This window comes from Toxorhynchites rutilus, chromosome 3 (assembly GCF_029784135.1).
Source record: "Toxorhynchites rutilus septentrionalis strain SRP chromosome 3, ASM2978413v1, whole genome shotgun sequence".
In the NCBI taxonomy this organism is placed as follows: domain Eukaryota; kingdom Metazoa; phylum Arthropoda; class Insecta; order Diptera; family Culicidae; genus Toxorhynchites; species Toxorhynchites rutilus.
This window is the reverse complement of record NC_073746.1, coordinates 209,673,706-209,695,501: the sequence shown is the minus strand read 5'-3', so window position 1 is coordinate 209,695,501 and position 21,796 is coordinate 209,673,706. Positions and strand designations below refer to the sequence as shown.

The 21,796-nt window shown below is 38.8% G+C and overlaps 1 protein-coding gene across 9 annotated transcripts in view; it reads left to right on the top strand.

Moving 5' to 3' along the window:
• Positions 1 to 21,796, top strand: part of LOC129775002 (serine proteinase stubble) — a 344,680-nt gene that overhangs the window by 277,488 nt on the left and 45,396 nt on the right. For 7 of the 9 annotated variants that reach the window (XM_055779144.1, XM_055779145.1, XM_055779142.1 and 4 more), the window contains 4 exons: positions 12,809 to 13,148; positions 13,335 to 13,606; positions 13,672 to 13,817; positions 13,878 to 14,166. In XM_055779144.1, coding sequence (XP_055635119.1) covers positions 12,809 to 13,148; positions 13,335 to 13,606; positions 13,672 to 13,817; positions 13,878 to 14,166 — 1,047 coding nt within the window. The remainder of the gene's footprint in view (positions 1 to 12,808; positions 13,149 to 13,334; positions 13,607 to 13,671; positions 13,818 to 13,877; positions 14,167 to 21,796) is intronic. The other 2 variants (XM_055779147.1, XM_055779148.1) reach the window with 2 other exon arrangements.

The window sequence follows — 21,796 nt, the reverse complement described above, 5'->3', positions numbered from 1 at the left end:
TGCTGGAAAAGAGCGTTACACAAGGCGAAATTTAATCTGAACTTCAAGGCTGAACCGGAACCGTGTCTCTACCTACTTCATGGAAGGAGGAAAAAAAAGTGTTATACTAGGAAATGGCCGCCGACGCTTTTAGTATATCGATCAGTCCGGCTTAAATTGAATTAGTTATATAGATAGTAGTACTCGGTACTCATCCAGGAGGAGTGTTGGGAATGGATGAGCACCTTAATGATGCCACCTTGGCTGAAGAGAGAAGAAACATTTTATAAACTGGCTACACTGTAATCACTTCTGTTCATTCCTCAATATATATAATTCAGTAAAGACGCGTTGTTGTTTTGCTCTCCGAAAGTATCCGTGGTTCTTCAGTTTGCTCTCTGGTGTTTCCCTTTTGTTCGTTTCCCGGTGTTCCGTGTATCTCTGTTGGTAACTCCATAGGTCAACACATGGCACGTTTCATGCAAGACAAATATTATTGCGTGTGTTTCAAATGTGTATGCGTATATATAGCGGAACGGCTCCGGGCATACACAGCACGCTTCAGACAAATGCATGAAGGAATTCTCAAAAAGAATATTTTGCCGGTGCCGGGCACGAACTACATGGGCGAGTAGCACCATACATACAAACCCAACGTCGAAGTTCGTGGTGTGGGTGCGTTCGTCGCTCTTCGGTACGACATCGGTTCAATCACCAGTAGCATTTCTCCGCTCTGTCTGCGCTGCCGGTCCGTACAGAGAAGTTGCTATGCCTGATGATATGAATACATCATGTATTTGTCTGCCGGTGTCGGTACGTGCCGTTTACGCTACGTGCCTGATAATATAAAACGGCCTTTAGTGAAGCGGCAAAGATAATGATGGGGTTTCGGGCAGAATGAACACTTTTTAAATAGAAATTATGAATGAAAATCAACTTCTCCGTATCGAATTAATGTTCAGTGTGAATGAAAAACTTTGTTAAAATAATATCTTACAAAAATTGTATCTGAAGATAATTTTATATTATAATATGTTTTAATGAGAATATCGGAAAGTGTATAGAAAATGGGTTAAGTTAGGATAAGAAAGACGTGCTTCAAGTAAATAAACAACGCCAAGTAAAAATTTTCATTCAGATTTTAACAATTCGGGCAACTAATCTGATCTGGTGAGAGTAGTAAGCCTTATTCAAAACTAATTTTGTATCCAGATATCGTTGTCAACGCGGATACACTTTATTTCGTCTTCACCGTGAAGTGTATACGGAAATAAGTCCTTATAATTCAACTCTGACATCGTTCAAATACTAACAGTACTGTACAATGTTTCCCTCTTTTCGGGAACTGAACACAGGACGTAACAGAAACGAAGATATACAAATAAGTATTGAAATATGAATGCAACTACTAGTCAATTTTGAATATATTTGGTAACACTGTAAAATGTTGGAAATCCCATTTTTGTATATTTATCTTTGTCAACTGTTTTCCTCATCAACCAATCAGGAGTCGAGTTGCAAGTGGTTCGAGTTTGACAGAAAAAGTGGTCCGGAATCGGCCCCTTATTGTCATGTCTCGTCTCAGGACGTTATCAGTTACCCGGTTGCGAGTTAAGCGTCAAAGTACGTAGAATAAGAAGGTAGTCTACTCCCTGCTTTGTTAAAGTAGTGGTAGGCAAAAAAAAAGCAGAAAATAGTAATAAACCATCGATCGAATTCATATAAATTCAAACATTTTTTGACATGGGACTACGTCTTACATTAAGGGTGCCAAATCAAAAAACAGGTCACGTTTTTATGAAATAAAGTAAACGTTAATAACTATTTTTACTGCGAACGGATTTTAACTACTAATCGAATCGGAAATTTTATAAGATTTGTTTGATATGTTATACATTACAGTCCCATAGTCTGTATATAGTTTAAATTTATGAAAATTGGAAGCATCCTCTTTTCCCCCTACATTTGTAATGTCCATTTGTGTGCTTTCCCGAACAGAGCAGTCAATAACGGGCAACATATGCAGCCGCTAGAATAGAAACAACGAAGAGGGATAGAAAAAAGAGAATATTTGCGAAGTTATCTCCATCCTTGCATAGTAAGTAAGCTGTCGCTAGGGCATAAGTATTGCATCTCCTCTGAAGAAAAATTCTCAGAATCTTTCTGTGCCCGAAATCCATTCTCGCGATGTTTCATTTTTATCGCTACAACTGTGTGCATCCGTTAGACGCGTGTTTGATGATGTTGAATGGCGATCGATGGAAGATGCCTCGTTTTAAATACTCGGTGCAATGCGTACATTGATATAAAGAAACCAATTGCGACATATGACCAATTAGTGTATTGTTCTCGCAAAGGCAAGAAAGAATCGTTGCTTCTCGAAATGATTTTTACAAAATCACGCAAGCCAACCTTCTCAGGGCCCATAAACTTTTTACTAAAGAGTTATGTATGAAATTTCGACGCATTCGCAAATAATATCCGAAATGATTTAAAAAAAAAAGACGGGTGGGTAATGTCGGGGACATAACCGGAGTGACGTAGGACTATACAAAGGGGACAGCTTTTGTTAAATATATATTTTAAATATATTGTTTTATTTTCTTCTCCTACGTGAATACCTACCTATCTACCTGAAAAATGGATTAGTTTACTGTTTACTCTTTATGAACATGTTGATGGTTCTGAAAAGAACCTTTGGTGTTGTGTTTTTGTTATCACTCGATATCCCCATCTTGTTCGGTTAAACCTTCCTGTTTAGCTATTGCGTTTGCCACTCGCCACAGCTTTCACAGTTGGGAAATTTCTTCCCATCCAGCTTGTGACATGTTGTTCAGTAAATTACATTTAATGCGACGTGCCGGAGAAACACTTTGCCACTCACTGAAACTAATTGTTGCCTTGATGAGCGCCGAACCGAAGCTGCTCTGTTCTTGATGCGGGGTTTCTGATTGTCGTGAGCAGCTTTGCAAGCCAACTCGAGCACTCCGACGGCCGAAACTCTATAATCGCTGTTAGGTATACTGGTGCTCCGGCACCAATCCGTTCGGCCTAGTTACCCTTACGGAGCAATCAGTGAATGCGACCAACAGGGAACTGGAGACCTGCACGGTTCGAGTGAGACTATTCCTTTCCCTTTACTTGTCCTCCTTTGTTATATCCACGATGCCGATGCCGTACAACCACACGGGTTTACGGTTTGAAAGAAAGTACTATAGCGGTACACACTCACAGGATAGAGACAAATCGGCAGACTCAGCCAGAGGGGCGAGTCCAACGAGACGAACGAATGAGCGTTAAAAGGGAGCGATGGCAAAAAAATACATTCATTACGATTTGTTCGCTCGTTGGATTCACATGCAGGCTAAAAAGGGTCCTTTTCAGGATCACAAAATTATCTTCAATCTGAAGAGTTTATTGTTTTGTTATCACTCGATATCCCCATCTTGTTCGGCTAAACCTTTCTGTTTAGCGATTGCATTTGCCACTCGCCACAGCTTTCACAGTTGGAAAATTTCTTCCCATCCAGCTTGTGACATATTTTACAGTAAATTACATTCAATGGCACGTCGCATTACCACCACTCAGTATCGGATTGGAGGTAATTTTAACCTGTAATTGAACATTTGTGATGACAGTGGTACAGTGTCGACTTTCAATGTGGGGTCATAATTTGAACCCCGAACTCTATGTTTACAAAAATGTCCAACTTAATATGTCGCATTACAGGTCCGTCGAATTAGCTAAATGTCGAGATAAGTGTAAATTACTGTACTTTCAATCTAGAAGCAATTTGAGAATTAGTGAAAATCAATAAGCTCAGAACAACTGCCAAATTCACATACTCATCAGATCCTGGCAAACGAATTATGAAAAAATCAATTTGTGTTTTATTATTATTTTGGATATTATTTTAGAAAGCATTGAACTGTATTTCGTAAACTCATTTTTGAAAGGTTTAATGGCCCTGATAAGCGCCGTGTTTTATGGAATGGTTCCAATTTAGAAAACTTAGTATTCGTGGTTTTGAGAAAAACCATTTCGAACGCGGCATCGACCGCCTTGTTCTGGATTTGCCACCAAAGCAGTTTGTATAAAGAACAAACTTTTTTCTTCTGCTACCTGATGCCGTTTTGCGATTGCGTTTACCACTTGCCACTCGCTGCAACTACCTGTTGTTGTCTTGATGTGTTCTGTTCTGAATGCGGGTTTTCTTATCGTCGCGAGCAGCTTTACCAGCCAACTCGATCACTTCGGCGGCCGAAACTATATAACGCCGGCTAGGTGGACTGGTGCACTGGTACTAACGCGCTCGGACTAGCTACCCTTGCGGGGAACTTCAGATCAACACGGTTCGAGCGGGATTTTGCCTTTCCCTTCACTTTTCCTCCTTTACCATGTCCAGACATGGCTGCTTGGGTTGGTTTGTAGATGTGTTGTGATGCGAACTGATGTGGTGTACGGTTTGAATGAGAATGATCGTTACGGAAGGAAGGAAGGAAGGTCTTGTATTATAGAGACTTTAAACTTTTGCAGTTCATTCGTCTCTAGCCTTGAGAAAGGCCCTTTTTAAAACTCTACTCTACTTTACTCCAGCGCTACCACCTCCGCCCTCTTGCCTTGAGAAAGGCACTCGATCCCTCGCCGTCCAGCCCGTCCAGCAACGATGTTGTCCAGTCGGTGTCCACACAAAGAATGATCGTTACGGCAGCGGAGCGGGGATTTTTAAGCTGACTGGCTGGCTCGAGAATTACGCATGTGTGAGACTGCGACCAATGTTTTGTTCATTCTTTTCTTTTTCCTTTCCAATCGCGCTTCATTCTATTTCGCTGCTGCTCTGGTTGCCCGTTTTGGTCGGTACGATTTGAGGAGCACAAAATGGACCAATCAAAAATGGGCACATAGTGCATTTTGACAATGCTTGATATTTCACAATTATTCAATTATTTATCTCAAGAAAAATGAAATGTTATTCGTTATGATACATGCGTAGATATATTTCCTATCAATTGATGCAAAAACCTTTGCGATCTATTGAGAAATGCTCGAGTTATAAGCGTTCCAAATCTTGCATTTTTTCCTACTTGTTAAGTGCCTAGATTTCCATTTCACCCCCTATATCTTCCGGTTAGACGTAGTCCTACGTCAAAAAAAAGTTTGCGTAGTCCTGCGTCCTAAGCGGTCGTGTCTCGGATACAACACCTCGATTTTTTAATTTTGGAAATTATAACACAAGAACTGTTTCAAAATATGTTTCGAAATGATGAAATAACAGTTTCCTTACTTATTTTAAAATTTAAAACAGTAAAATTATCACACCTGTACTATAAAAATAATGCAAAACTTATAAACAAATGTGTGGAGAGGTTATATCGAAGCAGCGTCGTTCCCGTTCCCGATCCCGAGAATGCATAGGATAGCCGAAACATCTCCGATTAGTTTATCTCATTCGAAACTATTCTGTTCCGGCGTCGCGGGACGTGGTACTTCAACATTTTGCTGAAATAAACAAAAACTGTTCAGTATGAAATCGATAGAAACTCACATAAAACCTTATTTGCAGTGAAAAAGCAGTGCACTCTCGTGCTTTCTGTCGGCTCGACTTGCGATTTTGTCACTTTTTATGATTTTTAGAACTTTTGGAATCGAGAAATATTGAGAAAACGTCTGAACCTCGAACAAATTGAGGATTTTTTATCACTAACTTTGTTGTGTGTGTAACACATGCGCTCTCCGTGTGTATACACAGGAAATATCCCTTACCTTCTATTCTACGTACTTTGGTTAAGCGCTGAACGAGCCGAAGAAATGTTTGTCAAACGAACCGAAGGATGACAAACATACCCATATCACAGAATTTGACATTTGATTTGTATGTATGAGGCTACCCGCAACCGAGCTACTTCAAGGTTTTTTGTTTTTAAATGGGCGAGTAGCTCCATACATACAAACCAAGTGTCAAATTTTGTGATATGGGTATGTTTGTCTTTCTTCGGCTCGTTTAGCGCTTAACTCGCACCGAGTAACTGACAACGTATGAACCCGGCTTTACTCTTCGACCAAGTGCGATCAACAGGAATGCCGAACCACTCGAGATGTAGTGGAAACCTTACCAATGAGATAAAGTTTCACGTCGTATTTCTCGGTTATGCTTTATCATGAAAACTAGTGTGAGAGTACATACCATGAGTACATTATGTCGAAGTATATTTTCTAATATTATTGGCAATCCTTTAGAATTGACCAATCAGCACCCGAAAACTGATCCGAAATCGACCCCCTATTGTCTGGTCTCGTCTTAGTTTTAACTGTACGAGATTGGTTTCAAAAGTAACGATAGTTGCTATATGTAAATGTAGTTTTTTTTTGTTTAATGTTAACCGTTTGGATTCTAAAGAGTGTTCACGATGAAATTGCAACACGGAAAAATTCGAATGCCATGGTCTCGACAAGATAAAGAAAAATACTTAGTTTTTAACGAAACACTTTATTTTGAACACTAAAACACTCTTAACGCATTAAAATCCACAGCAAAGGTCTTAAATACGCATCTGGAAAACAAGAAGTGTCATTCGGATGTCATGTTTTAGCTAATTTCATTAAATTGGTACAATTTCAACAAATTCTTTCCGAAACAGGGTCCTGCTACCGCCTATTTCTCCCTATGTGCTTGGATGGTGCCAACATCTTCAAAATTTCAAAATTTCAAAAGTGTCTGCAATTGAACTGACAGAACTGTCACTAGGATAAAAAACGGGTTCAAAACCGCGTACATCTCAGCTGTTTTGTTCTTAAGATGTTGGCAATTTTTTCAACTGTTTCAATAGTTTATTTTTTATCAAAGCTAAATATGTATATGTTTTCCAAATATAAGAATGGTGTCCTCTGAAGTCGGAGTCGATTCGTTGCCTAGTTTCAACGGTCTTATAAATGGTTAAAAGGAAAGTCTGTTGTAACCAGAGCTCGGCAAAGTCATATTCAACATAGTCAGGGGACTATGAAGAAATTTGCCTCGTATTCAATTGGAAATTAGTTTCTCAGTCAACATGACCCAACAGTTATTCGGGCGTTTTGTTGCTATCTTACTCTTCCACTCGACCAGCGACGTAGTCTGCGGGGGGCGAGGGGGCAGTCCGCCCCGGATGTCACTCTCAGAGGGGTTATACCCAAGACGATAGATTTTTCGAAAATAAAAAATTTCAAGTTTTTGAATGAACGTCACGTCAGTGACTCGATATTATTGAGCAAAACAAGTAAAGAGTCTATGGACGAGAATAAAGTTTTATCGTAGGACTGTGATTGTTCGAAAAATGTTCTTGAATTTCGCTCTTCCAATTGTTCAGAAATTCAAATGGTGACCCGGAGAAGAGATGTTTGTTATATCGTTGGCATTCTACAAAATAGCTGTAAGAGATGAAGCGGTAGAAAAATTTTGGAATCAATGGACAAGTGTATTTGATAAAGTTAAGCGGAAATGAAAACGTACTCCTTAACTCCGTTACGTTAGCGTTACGTTGGAGGCACAAGGTTTTATGCATCCAATATTGGATACGGAAATATCCTACTGATGGGGAAGAATAATCTTCAGAAGCTATCCTGTTGATTGCGATTGATTGAAAAATCACAAAACCTAATGTATTTGGTCACAGTGTTACATGGATAGAAAACATTAAAATAAACTCTTTCATATGAATGTAATTTTAAATTCCTAGAGGAACTGGCAGATTATTTTCAGTAACGATTAGATATTTCCACATTTTCCTCGATACTGGAAGCCCACCAGTGGTTAATGCTAACTCGATAACCATCTGTTAATAGCACTTGATTGAAACATATTTGGTCACAGTGTTACATGGATAGAAAACATTCAAATAAACTCTTTCACATGAATGTATTTTTAAATTCCTAGAGGAACTGGCAGATTATTTTCCGGATCTTTCTCGATCCAAACGGAAAGAATTCCGTACGTGTATGTGTGTGTGTAGCGGCTGCTTCGAGATCTTCCTGGGGAACCGTTTGTAGCATCACTCTCCTCCTGATGGATTCCCTTCTGGCCAAAGGTGCACAAACAGGCTCTTGGTGACACCGTTCATCCGCGCTTTCATGATAAATGAAGAGCTTCACCACAACAGCGACAACATGCTCCAATCGCTGTTCAATTAGAACTGAGTGGATTTCCGAGCGGCGCTCCCTTATATACCGATTGGTGATTTCAATAGCCTATTTTGAAAGCAAATTTAAGACTATTGAAACAAGTTTTTGGATCAGAAAGTAACAAGTATAGAACGCGTAGACATTTTATCTTTCGAATGAAGTGTTTATCATACCATTTCGTTCAGTTGTTTAGGAACTATTAACACTCAAAATCTCGGTCTCCGGCGTAACGCTTTCGTTTTCGAAACTTTGATTTTACACCCCGGTATAGAAATGAAAGACGTAGTCCTACGTCAAAACCGTATTCTTCGTGTTTATAGGCCACCTTTTAAACTTTTTTTGTTTACATTCTTTTGTCAAAAATCCACAGTTTGTGACATTTTTGGAACTGTTTCTGGGTTCAATAAATTGCACCCAAAAACAGTTGTTATCAAGACTTTGTTGAAAAACGAAACAAAGACTTGACAACAAGGTTTGTTTGGAGAGGTGACGTCTAAGACCCGGTCACGCTACGCCACTGGACTCGTGTCATTTCATTCTTCCTCGTCAAATATACTTCATTGAATATTGAAGTGAATCCCCCCAAAATGAATTCGCGTCTCTCATGAATCATGTATGCGCGTATCGACGTTTGAGTTCAACGTGGTTTGGCATATACTACAGGTGACCTAGATTTTTTTTGACGTAGGACTACGTCTTTGATTTATATATTCGTAGAATAACCACGAAAAATGTAACGAAAAATTAAGGGATTTCAAATGCATACGTACCTCGTAAAAAAACCGCGTTAATTGGAAAATTCGCGTTAATTTGAAAATCTGCGTAAAAAAACCGCGTCAATTGAAAAATCTGCGTAAAAAAAAACGTGTCACCTAATGATAGATATCAAATGGGACTATCCTTATGTATAACGGAAGTAAAAGATTCCCTTGTGATTTGTACACTCCACTGCCGATGCACGTACAGTACCACTGTTGGATTTATATATTCGTAGAATAACCACGAAAAATGTAACGAAAAATTAAGGGATTTCAAATGCATACGTACCTCGTAAAAAAACCGCGTTAATTGGAAAATTCGCGTTAATTTGAAAATCTGCGTAAAAAAACCGCGTCAATTGAAAAATCTGCGTAAAAAAAACGTGTCACCTAATGATAGATATCAAATGGGACTATCCTTATGTATAACGGAATTAAAAGATTCCCTTGTGATTTGTACACTCCACTGCCGATGCACGTACAGTACCACTGTTGGACCGTCCAGAGCTAATTAGACGGAAAGACGTTCACGAATCGCTGCCCGTAAAAACTCTGTCCCGTTGTACCGCTCGACAAGCTCCCCGTTAATCGTGATAAGGTGCGGCACTAAACGCCAAGCTCCGTTACAAGCACAAATTACCGAAATATGCTCTGAGGGAACATGAGAGAAAAATGTGAGCTGAGGGGGAGATGTGATTGCACTGGTCTTTTTTTACGTGGGTATTGGAAAATTGGCGTTAATTGGAAAATCCGCGTAAAAACCTGCTTTCATTGGAATATCCACGTAAAAAAAAACCTCGTAAAAAACGGCGCAAAAAAAAACGGCGTAAAAAAACCTTGGTGTATAACACAAGCAGTGAAGATAGTAAAACAAGTAAACCACTTAATGAATTAGGTAGATATGCTTTTTTAGATTCTACTCGCTGCTTGCACCGTGGGGGAATAGCCAAAACAACATGTTTGCATACAATTCGGGCGTAATTCCCAATGTAGAGACAGGCAAACCATTCACAAATGATGCGAAAGAACGAGTCCGTCAAAAAGATTGAACTAACGGTTGTTTTTTTTTTAAAACGGTAGTTCGCCATACGAACTGATTCTGAATGAACTGTTTGGGAATGAATGATGTGCAGCTAAACTGAATACATGTGGAAAGCAGGTTGTGTTGGACGGAACAGATGAATATAATGAAAACGCTTGGAGCAAACTAAAACAGATAACAATTTTGCAAAATGAATGTAACGCGTGACTTATTACGTTAATGCAGCCATTCCATGCTAAACCGATAAAGTGGTTCTCAGATTTCCATGAAAAGTGGCAGTTTTGTTCTTTATCGCAAAATATTAGACCCGTATTATTTTATTTTCTCGTTAGGGTGACCATTTCCATTTTACGGTGGTCCGAAAATTCAAATTTTCCCACTTTTTCCCAAAAATGATTTTTTTCAAAAATTCATAACATTTGAACCACTGAACCGATTTAGATGACCGACATACCAAATTAAACCTTGATGCGGTGATGTGATGACGGTCGCACTCAGAGGCCTATGCATTATGCTCGTCTTTTCAAATTTCATTTCTCGGAAAAGCGCACCAACCGCAGGAGGTGTGAAGAAGCCACATCGCTACCGACCGGGAACCGTCGCTTTGCGTGAAATTCGTCGCTATCTGAAGTCGACCGAATTGCTGATGCGCACGCTACCTTTGTAGCGTTTAGTTCGTGGAATTGCCTAGGACTTCAAAACCGACTTGCGCTTCCAAAGTTCGGCCGTTATGGCACTGCAGGAGGCAAGCGAGACATATTTACTCGGCCTATTCGAAGATACCAATTTGTGTGCTATCACTGCAAAAAGCGTCACATTCAGCTGGCCCGTCGTATCCAAGGAGAGTGTACTTAAACAACCGCGCTTCCGCTTTCGTCATTATTACCTTAGCATATAATCAAAGGCCCTTTTCAGGGACACAAAATTTAATGGATTAGAGTTCTGAAAAGTTATTGCAGACCGAACTGAAAGGAGCATTTAGCGAAAATCGTGGTGTTGATGATAATTTGATACCAATGGGCGCCATTGACTATGGATTTGATAATGAAAAAATACGAAATATATGACATGATGTAGTGGATATTTCACCATATCAAAGGAATCACTTTGATGGAAGCTGCGTTACAAAATTATTTGTGTACGAACGCCGCAATTGATAGTGGATTCTAATCTGCGCGGGGTATATCCTCGGAGGACTCGATCCATCCTTTGAGCATTAATAATCTCTTTCTGGCAAAACGAAGTGGTATGATAATCACATTATTCGAAAGATAAAATTCCGAAGTTTTCATCCGATCCCCCTTTCAACCTCCGACATCTTTTTCTCCCATTTGTCGTTTTTAAATTCCATTTCTTTTCTGCAGTCGGCCAGAACGGAGCATTTAGCGAAAACCGAGATATCGATGATAATTCTATACCGAAGGGTGCTATTGACTATGGATTTGATAGTGGAGAATACGATATAATATGGTGTAGTGAATATAGTGTAGTGAACAACGATGGTTTCAACGTTTTCGTTCTGGTGTAGAGGTCGTCGAAGATGCGCCACGCTCCGGAAGTCCTGTCGTCGAAAATTGCGACAAAATCGCTGAATTAGCCGAGAAAGACCGGCATAGTAGCAGCCGTAGCATCGGCCAAGAGCTGGGGATAAGTCATCAAACCGTTATTAACCATTCGAAGAAGCTTGGATTCACAAAAAAGCTCGATGTATGGGTGCCACACACGTTGACGCAAAAAAACATCTTTGACCGTATCGACGCATGTGAATCGCTGCTGAATCGCAACAAAATCGACCCGTTTCTGAAGCGGATGGTGACTGGCGATGAAAAGTGGGTCACTTACGACAACGTGAAGCGCAAACGGTCGTGGTCGAAGCCCGCTGAAGCGGCTCAGACGGTGTCCAAGCCCTCATTAACGGCCAGGTAGGTTCTGCTGTGTGTTTGGTGGGATTGTCAAGGAATAATCTATTATGAGCTGCTTCCCTATGGCCAAACGCTCAATTCGGATCTGTACTGCCAACAACTGGACCGCTTGAAGGTAGCACTCATGAAGAAGAGGCCATCTTTGATAAACAGAGACCGCATTGTCTTCCATCAGGACAACGCCAGGCCACACACTTCTTTGGTGACGCGCCAGAAGCTCCGGGAGCTCGGATGGGAGGTTCTTTTGCATCCGCCGTATAGTCCGGACCTTGCACCAAGTGACTACCACCTATTTTTGTCCATGGCGAACGAGTTAGGTAGTCAGAAGTTAGCCACAAAAGAGGCCTGTGAAAATTGGCTATCCGAGTTTTTTGCCAATAAGGAAGCGAGCTTCTATAACAGGGGTATTATGAAGTTGGCATCAAACGGCGCATATTTGACTTATAACAGATGATTGTAACTAATTTATGAACAAATGAAAATACCGCAGGACTTTTTTGACAGCCTAATAATTCTTTTCTGGCTAAACGAAGTGATATGATACTCACTTTATTCGAAAGATGAAATGTCTAAGATTTATATGCTTGTTACTTATTTATTGCTAATTTATTGTTTGCGGTTGTATTAACGATGTAACCCACTTCGAGTTCTTTACATAACATATCTCGATATCAGAGATGCCATTTTTTCGTTTCTGAGATATGATTTTTCAAAGTGGTCCGAAAAATCATTTTTCCTCGTAACAAATACTTCTGTTCTTTGTGCATTTTTCGGAGTGGAATGTCTTATCATTTTTAAACCGTTTCATGAAATTATCTATTGAGTCTAATTACATTATATGCCAATTGAGGCAGTGAGTAATTACATGTCGACATGTAACAGAAATAATTATGTATACCCTTCAACAAATTATGTGCACATCATTAATCATTTTTCTTTCAATTCTCCTGCAGGTACTTCGAGAAACTCCACCACGATGTGGAGTCGATGGAAAACATCGATTCTGCTGGTCGTCATAAGTTGGATAATCAAGTCAGTTATCGGTACTAGTCAAAACTATAAAATAAGTCCTAAGCCGTGTACAGTGAACGGAATCGAAGGCACGTGTATGTTTGTGTGGGAATGCATCAAATCCGAGGGTCAACACGTGGGCGTCTGTGTTGACTCGTTCATGTTTGGGTCTTGCTGCTCGCACAATCTAACCGACAATGTGATACCACAAAACTATCATCAGACTGTAACTTATCGCCCGAAGCCGGGCGGCAGCAATAAGTATAAGCCACCTAAACCTAGGTATTTAAAAACAAAAATATTCACATTGCTCAGTAAATAACCACCACTAATTGCCGTTTGACCAACCACACCTCGAAACAGCTGGCATATGTAACTAATATTATAATTCCCCGTTTGTTTATTTCGTCCCCTATATGTGTGCTTACCTTACGTGACCCTGCAACAATCCTAAAATTGATTATAAAGTACTTTTGTTAGTAGCAATGGCTACACAACAATTTACCGCCCAGGAAACGGCGGGACGCTTGTGATACGACCGTCACATAATCACTACCACCACCACCACCATCAATACCACAAACCATCGTCATCCTCTTCCAGTAGTTCTAGTAATAATAACATCAACAGTCAACTTTTTAGTCAAAAGCCAACAGAGGGCACTGTAAATAAACACTCTACCTTATTGACGCCTGCGCAGCAGCCGGACTTGGAAATGGCAGCCAGTAGCATGTCAACAGGTTTGTTTCTCAGCTACGAGAGAAATAGTGGTGCTCATTTAATAATGGTTTTCATTCCATCGCAGGAATTTTCACAACCCATTGGCAGGCAACAACGGAACCAAGTTTCATTACGAAAACACGGCCACCGAAACCAAGCAAACCGTCCAAAAAACCGGTCCTATCGATTTCAAATAACATTCAAAGCACTGTATTGAAACCAAAACCATCGGTAAGCATTTATATTCCTCATGTAATGAAAAATAATTTAATGCGATTTTTTCTTCACAAGGCCAAGCCGACGAAACCAACTACCACTACTGTTAAATATACAACCCCGATTAGTTTTGTAAGCACAACCACACTGAGGCCAACTCCACCACCAACAACTACGACTACAACGAAAGCAACAACGACCACAACGACTGAGACTTCGAGTACCTCGACAACCGTCAGCTCAAGCACGAGCCTCACGGCAGGGTCATCGTCATCTGTGATTGGTGTGGAAGATTTTCCCTCATCACCCGAGCACTATACGGCCGCTCCCGGGCGAACCACAATATCGGCCGCACGGAATTATGGTAATAACTGATGTTTTGTTTCCTTAATTTATGATTTTTTGATTGTGTTTAGTTCGCAATTATTATGTAAGTCTGTTGATTTAAAACCAATGAGAAATGGGGATACCATGTTTTGAGAAACCATCGATAAATATTTCATTTTTGAAAGATACTTCCTAAAACTATCAAAGAAATGTCATTTAAATTGCTTAAATAGCTTAAATGGCTTGTGTAGCTAACGTTATATGAACATGAAATTTTGAACGTTGTTTGAAGAAATTACAATACAGAAACCACATGGGACTGTCAACAGTGGTATCATTCGTGTTCTAAACCGGATACTCATTGTTTTGTTGCCACAAAACACCCCTGGTAGCCCGGACGATTTAAGTTGCTTGCTTGCTTCTTTGTTTTTAGGTGGCTTTAAACTTTTCAGTTCATTTGCCTCTAACCTTTATGTAGCCCTGCACAACGAAGATAACCGACAGCTCAAAAATTGTGAACAGTGTTGCCACACGTACAGATTTGTCTGGAAAGGTACATATTTTTTCGTCATTTTTGGTACAGATTCTGTACGGTACAAAGTACAGATTTTCGTCAAAAAGTACAGATTGGTACAGATTTTTCCGCGGGTGAAATTTCTTACATTTGAACAAAGCTACATTAAAGTACATGATTACTTTTACGCCGCAGTATCGCTACTAGATTCAGAAAAACTATGTATAAGCATCATCAAACATACGAATGACGAGTGATATGTAAATGTGATATTTGTAGCAAATAAATGAATATTTTTTATGCTAATAAAATGGATTTTTCTCTACAACGAATATTTTTGATGGTCCAGATTTTCGGAAGAAAAAGTACAGATGAGATAGATTTTTAACTCTTCTGATACAGTTTAAAATGTGGTGTTGTGTTGTGACATCTCAATGGCGGTGATTATAACTGATGATTGGAACTGTTTTGAATGTGATAGAAAATTACAGGAATTTGTAGATTTTTAATTAATCAGCATATAGATCTAAAAATTATTAATATATATACATCGTAGTTATTTATTTAAAGCAGAGCCTAATGACTCATATACGAAATTTCAGTCCAAGTGAATTTCATTTATAAAATTGTTGCAAAAAATAATTGGATTATGTTGTTAGTTGGATTTTAAGTTGCGGAAAGTATACTGAATTTTATGTAATGTGTAACATAAAAATTTAGTTCATTTCTAATGGATTGTTGGACCTTTACTTTTGAAGCGCTCAAGAATCAGCTATTTTTTCCGTCCACTACAACAAATCTATAATGTATCCATTGTTGACTTCTTCTATGATTCCGCCAATTTAGGATCAGTAAGTTTTCAACCGGATATATCTCGAAAACTGTCTGATTTAGAATAAAACTTTATTATAACAAAATGTTCTGTATTTACTGTATTTACTGTTACGAAGACGCATTATGGGTTTTGCTATTTTAACCCTCTCGAATGAAATACGAACTATGGGCTTTATACGTGCTCTCAAATTCTGCACAAATTGCTGGTCAACCTCATCGGCTGCTTTTTCCAGTGTCTGGCCATTGAAGTAGTATTTTTGCAATTTATATTTTCTTCTTCAATTTAGCTCTGATGATACCCCATTAAATTTTGATTAACCATTTGAGTGCGGAGCAAATTTTTTGAGCATATGCCAAAAATGCGGATGAATATGGATGTAAATATTTTAATCTAATATCCAATGATCGTGGATAACTGATTAGGTCACAAAAGTTTATTTTGCTGGACAAAGCACGTGAAGTCCTCTTTTGCAAATGTTCCCGAAAGACGAAATCCTACGTTAAAAGACGCCAAATCGAAAATGCTATCATAAAACAAGACGAGCGCTATCGCGCTCCCCCGTATTCAAACGGTTAATACCGGGCATTTTGGGTGGCTTATCTATTTTTCTGAATAACGTCTACTCCGTTATCGCGATGCCACTGTTACGCATTCTTACTGTGGTGGTTACTCTCCAAATTTGGCCAGCACTTGACGGGACCCCAGAGGGATCTAATGAACGACGATACACTTTCTCAAGATTTTGTTGACGTATAGTTGTCCGTGAATTCTGTTGATTGTGATTAATATCGGAGTCATTTGTCCAAAGCTGCAAAATTCCCAGCAAACCGTCAAACTCATCCGCTTTCCCGACGACTTTTCCATACAAACTTATATTCCTTGGGAACATCTCCACGACCCCGGACTACATAAAACTTTTGTCACCGAAGCTGTTTGAAGTCCAATTTAACTTATATTCCATCGTTCATAAGAATGCATCCGTTGAATTTGGTTAGCACCTGATTATAAAGCGGTTTCTTAACAAGTTGAGCCCCGTGTCGGTTCGTAGGGATTGACGTTGAGGTTTTCGTTAGAAAAACGTCGGTCACTGGGACTGACAGTTACAAAATAATGAAATATAAAAAAAGATTGTTTATTTTCGAATGTTTTACGAAATTATATTCTTTCTAGTTGATTCTAGAGTAGAGTTCTAACTATTTTCTTCATATACAGTAAGTAACTTTGGGAGCGAGACTGACACTGAAATTGTGCAAATGCTCTTGATGTGACCTTAACGGAAAGCGTAGCAACAAACATGTTAATTGCCCCATTCTTGAAGAAATTTTCCCGAGTGTATATATTCTGTCAAGTATATATCCGAGTATCTCTCGGACATATGAAATTTCTGACAACTACGAAACTGAACTAGAACGACGAAGACTAGCATCCAGTGATTTGAAGGTGGCAGTGTTTGCCAATTGATCCTTTCACTGAATAAATCGCTTTCGGTCGTTCAAATATGATCTTACAGAAATCATTTCCCCCAGTGACATTCTTTCGCTTTTACGTACTACAAATCACGACACAAATGAGAACGAGACAACTCTGCTTCGGTTCGCATTTCATGACACACGAACCACCAAATCAAAACTATCATGTACGGTTTCGGTGCAGAAAGTTTATTTTCTTCTTTGCCTCTAACATATACATATTGAACCTCTCCATGCATCATGAAACAGCAGGATCATACGGACTACGCGAAGTGAATGATTCATATTCAGCCAGTTGAACGGATCCTGATTCATAAGTCTCAGAGAGTGCAAACTATATGATTATTTAGCTAGAAAGAAGCTCAGAGAAGGGTAGTAAGATTATATTTTTGACGTGGACTACGTCTAACCAGAATATATGGGGGGTAAAATGAAAATCTAACCACAGAACATGCAGGAAAAAATGAAAGATTTCGAATGTTTATAAATCGAACATTTCTTACTGGATCGGAAAGATGTTTGCATCAATTGATAGGAAATATTTCTACGCATCTATCGCAACTAACGAAATGTTATTTTTCATTAGATAAACAATTGAATAACTGTAAAATATTAGGCGTTATCTAAACACCCTAACTGCCTCGTTTTGATTGGCTCGATCTACGCTTTCCCTAACACAGGCATCAAAACCAAGCAGCGATAGAGAAACCGGCATTGCAACACATGAAAGTAGGGGGAGCTTTTGTTCCCACCGAAATGTGTTCCTTAACAGATATTTCTAAACCAAGGTGCCTGGAGGAAATCGGCATTTCAATTTCATGCAAGTCGGGGGTATTTTTGTTCCGACTGAAATGTGTTTCCCTAACACAGACTTCAAATCCATAGAGCGTGGGGAAATCGGCATTGCGAATTCATACAAGTCGGGGGTATTTTTGTTCCGATTGCAATGTGTTTCCCTAACACAGGCTTCTAAACCAAGGTTTCTGGGGAAATCGGCTCTGCAAATAAATGCAAACTGCGAGTACTTTTGTCCTCGCTTGCCTTTGTGCAGACTGGAATATGTCTATCCTAACACGATCTTCTAAATTTAGGAACCTAGGAAAATCGTGCAGACACGAGAAGCGAATGAACTTTCCAATTTCAAGCAAATTCGTGGTTCGAGAAGTACGTACACTTGAGAGATGTAAACTTTAGAGGGAAATGTAAAATAAAATAATCGTTTGATAATTTTTTGGGTCTTTATTAGAAAGATTTTTAGCCTTAGGCTGGTTCATCAAACGTTTGATAATTCTTCCGTACATATATTTTGTTCTAGGCATCATACCAAACGTAAAAGGTCTGTCATTAAATCTACTTGTAACGAAGAACAATCTGTCACAATGCATGAATTGACTTTACACGGCATTTGTTCAATCTTTTTACTCACAAAGCAAATTTATTGAATTCATTTGAATTTGGAAACTGTTTCATTCAATCAAGAATTTAATCAATACAAACGAATGGTTTCTAAGCTAAGGTAGTCCCACGTCAACCTTGCGGTTATATCATAGATATAACCCACCCATTTTTATTTTTAACGCTGATATTCCTTGAAATATATATATTCAAATAGACTGCATTCTTTTACTAGCAACACCGCCCCAATGAGAAACGAAAAGTCACTAGTTTTAGCTCTTTCCCCATTCGTTGCTCTCCACAAATGGTTTCCGAACGATGACGTAATTATTCTTGCATCATTTCTCGCTCTGCACTTGTCTGTGCATTGGTTTTCGCTATAGTAGAACGGGGCGATATATGGGGCTCAAACTGGTATGCAGGCTTCGAAAATGATGTGCGATGTTTGGTACAGCTCGGAAGTGCAGTCAACAGTCTTCGTTCCTCTCTTTATTTAAACATTTAGTGTAACTGTGATTACTGTCATTCATACAATACACTCATGTTTAATTATACATTCGTGAGTGGTTACTTGCATGACACATTGTGTATCATTCGATATTGATCGATATCCATACACTGGCAGTGATATTAGTTCCAAGAGGCAAGGATGTGCGATATTTCAACTTTGTGTCGTGGGAATGCTTATGAAGCTGGAGCAAAAGGCGATGCTGAATTCCATTCAGTTTAGTGTAGAATCGTTCAGAGAATTCGTAGATAGAGACGTACCAAAAATAGGTTCTTAGGAGTCTGTCATTGTCTCCATTGACATTGTACTCAATGCACTTTGCGTCCAACAGACAGGCCAGCGTACTCTCGAATACCGATAGGATTGTGATTTTACGTTAACAGTTTGCTTCCATCCAATGCTTCTACTGAACAGGAAATCGCTCGGGTTGAATCTATGGTTACTTCTGTGTAACATGAACTCAACAGCCTACTCAACTCGAATGCTCGTATGCTTGATTTGGTATGCTTTTCGATGACTTTACCATAGACAACAAATTTTACGGATTCTCAAAGCCGTTGCAGGCTCATTGAACTCGAAACTCTAGCTCATCAAGCTTCAGAAACTATTTGTATTGAACTGATCGTTAATACCATAGACTACTCTTCCCTCGTGATTTGTCTGTAATCAGCCATCATGGAACAGTGTGGGTTAGGGTGCCAATGAATGTATGGGAAAAATCGACCCTAAAATTTCAAAAAGTTACCCTATACAGAATGTTCACCACTTCGAAAAAACACCCTATGCCAAATTTCAACTCAATAGAGAGTTAAGGAGAGAGTAGCGCAAAGCGGTCAAAGTTTGAGTTTTTTGAAAATCGAAAAATCGCCTAAGGGGGGAGTAAAGGAAATCGGGGTTTTCGAAAAAAATTAATAAGTGTCATCTCGAAATTTTTTTTGTTAAAAAACGGCACTCTGGGACTGCGAAACGAAAAGTATGGTTTAGGGTGTCAATAAAAATAGTTATCTCGATTTTTCATTCGGAACTTACACGGAATATACTCTATGAAAAATATTAGCTCATTCGGGCTTCATTTACTGTTGTCGCAGACGTTAAAATTATAGTTTTTTGAAAATCGAAAAATCAGCTGAAATCAGAGTTTTTTAAAAAAAAGTTTGGTGTTAAAAGTCTTAAAATTGCATGACACGTTAAGATTTACAGTTATCTCAAAAAAATTTTTTTTCCAAAATCAATTTTGCAGAAGGAAAAACGACCAAGTGCAAAACAAAATTTTTTTTGACAAAAAAAAATTCAAGGTAACTGTAAATCTCAACGAGTCATGCAATTTTAAGACATTTCACATCAGAAATTTTCTTTTAAAACCTCGATTTTCGGTGATTTTTCGTTTTTCAAAAAACTCAAATTTTAACGTTTGTGACACCAATGAATGAAGTCCGAATGAGCTAATATTTCGCATAGGGTATATTATTGTGCAAATCAACATTTCGTAGCAAGTTCCGAATAAAAAATCGAGATAACTTTTTTTATAACCCTAAACCATACTTTTCGTTTCGCATGCCGAAAAAAACACATGCGTCCCACAGTGTCGATTTTTGACAAAAAAAATTCGAGATGACACTTTCATGCAATTTTAAGACATCTGGCATCAAAATTTTTTTTTCGAAAACCTTGATTTCTCCCCTTGGGTGATTCTTCGATTTTGAAAAAATTCAAACTTTGACCGCTTTGCGCCACACTCTCTTAAGTCCCTAGACATAATAATAATGAATTGAACCCTTTTTATGCGAATTCAAATGAACCAAGAGAGAATAAACTTTCTCCGTACAAAAACCAGTTGAAATCCTGAATGTTCCTCTCGGAAAACCATGAATGAGAGATTTCTTGCTGACATGAATGGCCGCATTATCTTGCTGGAAGATAAAACTATCGTCCATTACGCTTTAAGTCATATAATTTTCAATCGATTATTGCTCAGTAGCTGAAAGTTGCAAACTCAGGGAGTTCATTCGCCTCTAGTTTGCCTTCCAAATTGCCATCGTAAACCACACCTTCTCTCGATTCAATCGGACAAAAAAGCATACTTAAGTGATAATCTGGTGGTGAAACGCATAGTGATGTCTGAATTTTTCATTTATTCGATTATCGATTAATCGTTGGGGCATTTTTCGACATTCGATTCATTCGAATAATTGTCTTTCAATATTCGATTAATCGAGCGAATATTTATTCCTTGTAATAATCACGTATCACGTAGTCATTCTGGTCGCGTGGTCTATCGGGTTGTCGATGTTAGATGGTTGAATAAAAAAATGTTGGATAAAAAAATTATATAGCTTTATTCTTATTAACCTTAGGAAAGATCCCTTCTTTCATTAATCGCGATTACAGTGACAATTATTCGATGTATTCATATTTTGATTTTCAATTATTCGATACAGAATTACTCGATTGAAATTTCAGATATTCAAATAATCGAACGATTAACCGACGTCTCTAGAAACGCATTCATTTTTCGTGAGGACATCGACAAGACAACATCGTTACTGAACGAGCTGAACGAGCTGGACGGAGAGGCCTGACCTGACCTGACCTGACGAAATGTAAAATTATGTAGACTGAGATTACCAACAGATATTTTGTCTATTGGAAATGGAATACAAATCATATCACAATACAAGCAATGTATCATGTATTATACAACTTTCGTGTGATTGCTTCTGTACGATAAAAAACTATATGGTCCGGTCTCCGTGTAAGATAAGACACTGTTTTATTGGCTTTCTTCGATACAAAAACTTGTATTGGAGTAAATGCTTTTAGAATAGCTGTTTAATTGCAACTGAGAGTGATCTGGCTTCTGTATATTGTATATATAGGATGTCCACGATCTAACTTCTACCTACTGAACAAAGGACTATCTACGGTCATTCGGGTGATCGTTCGGTT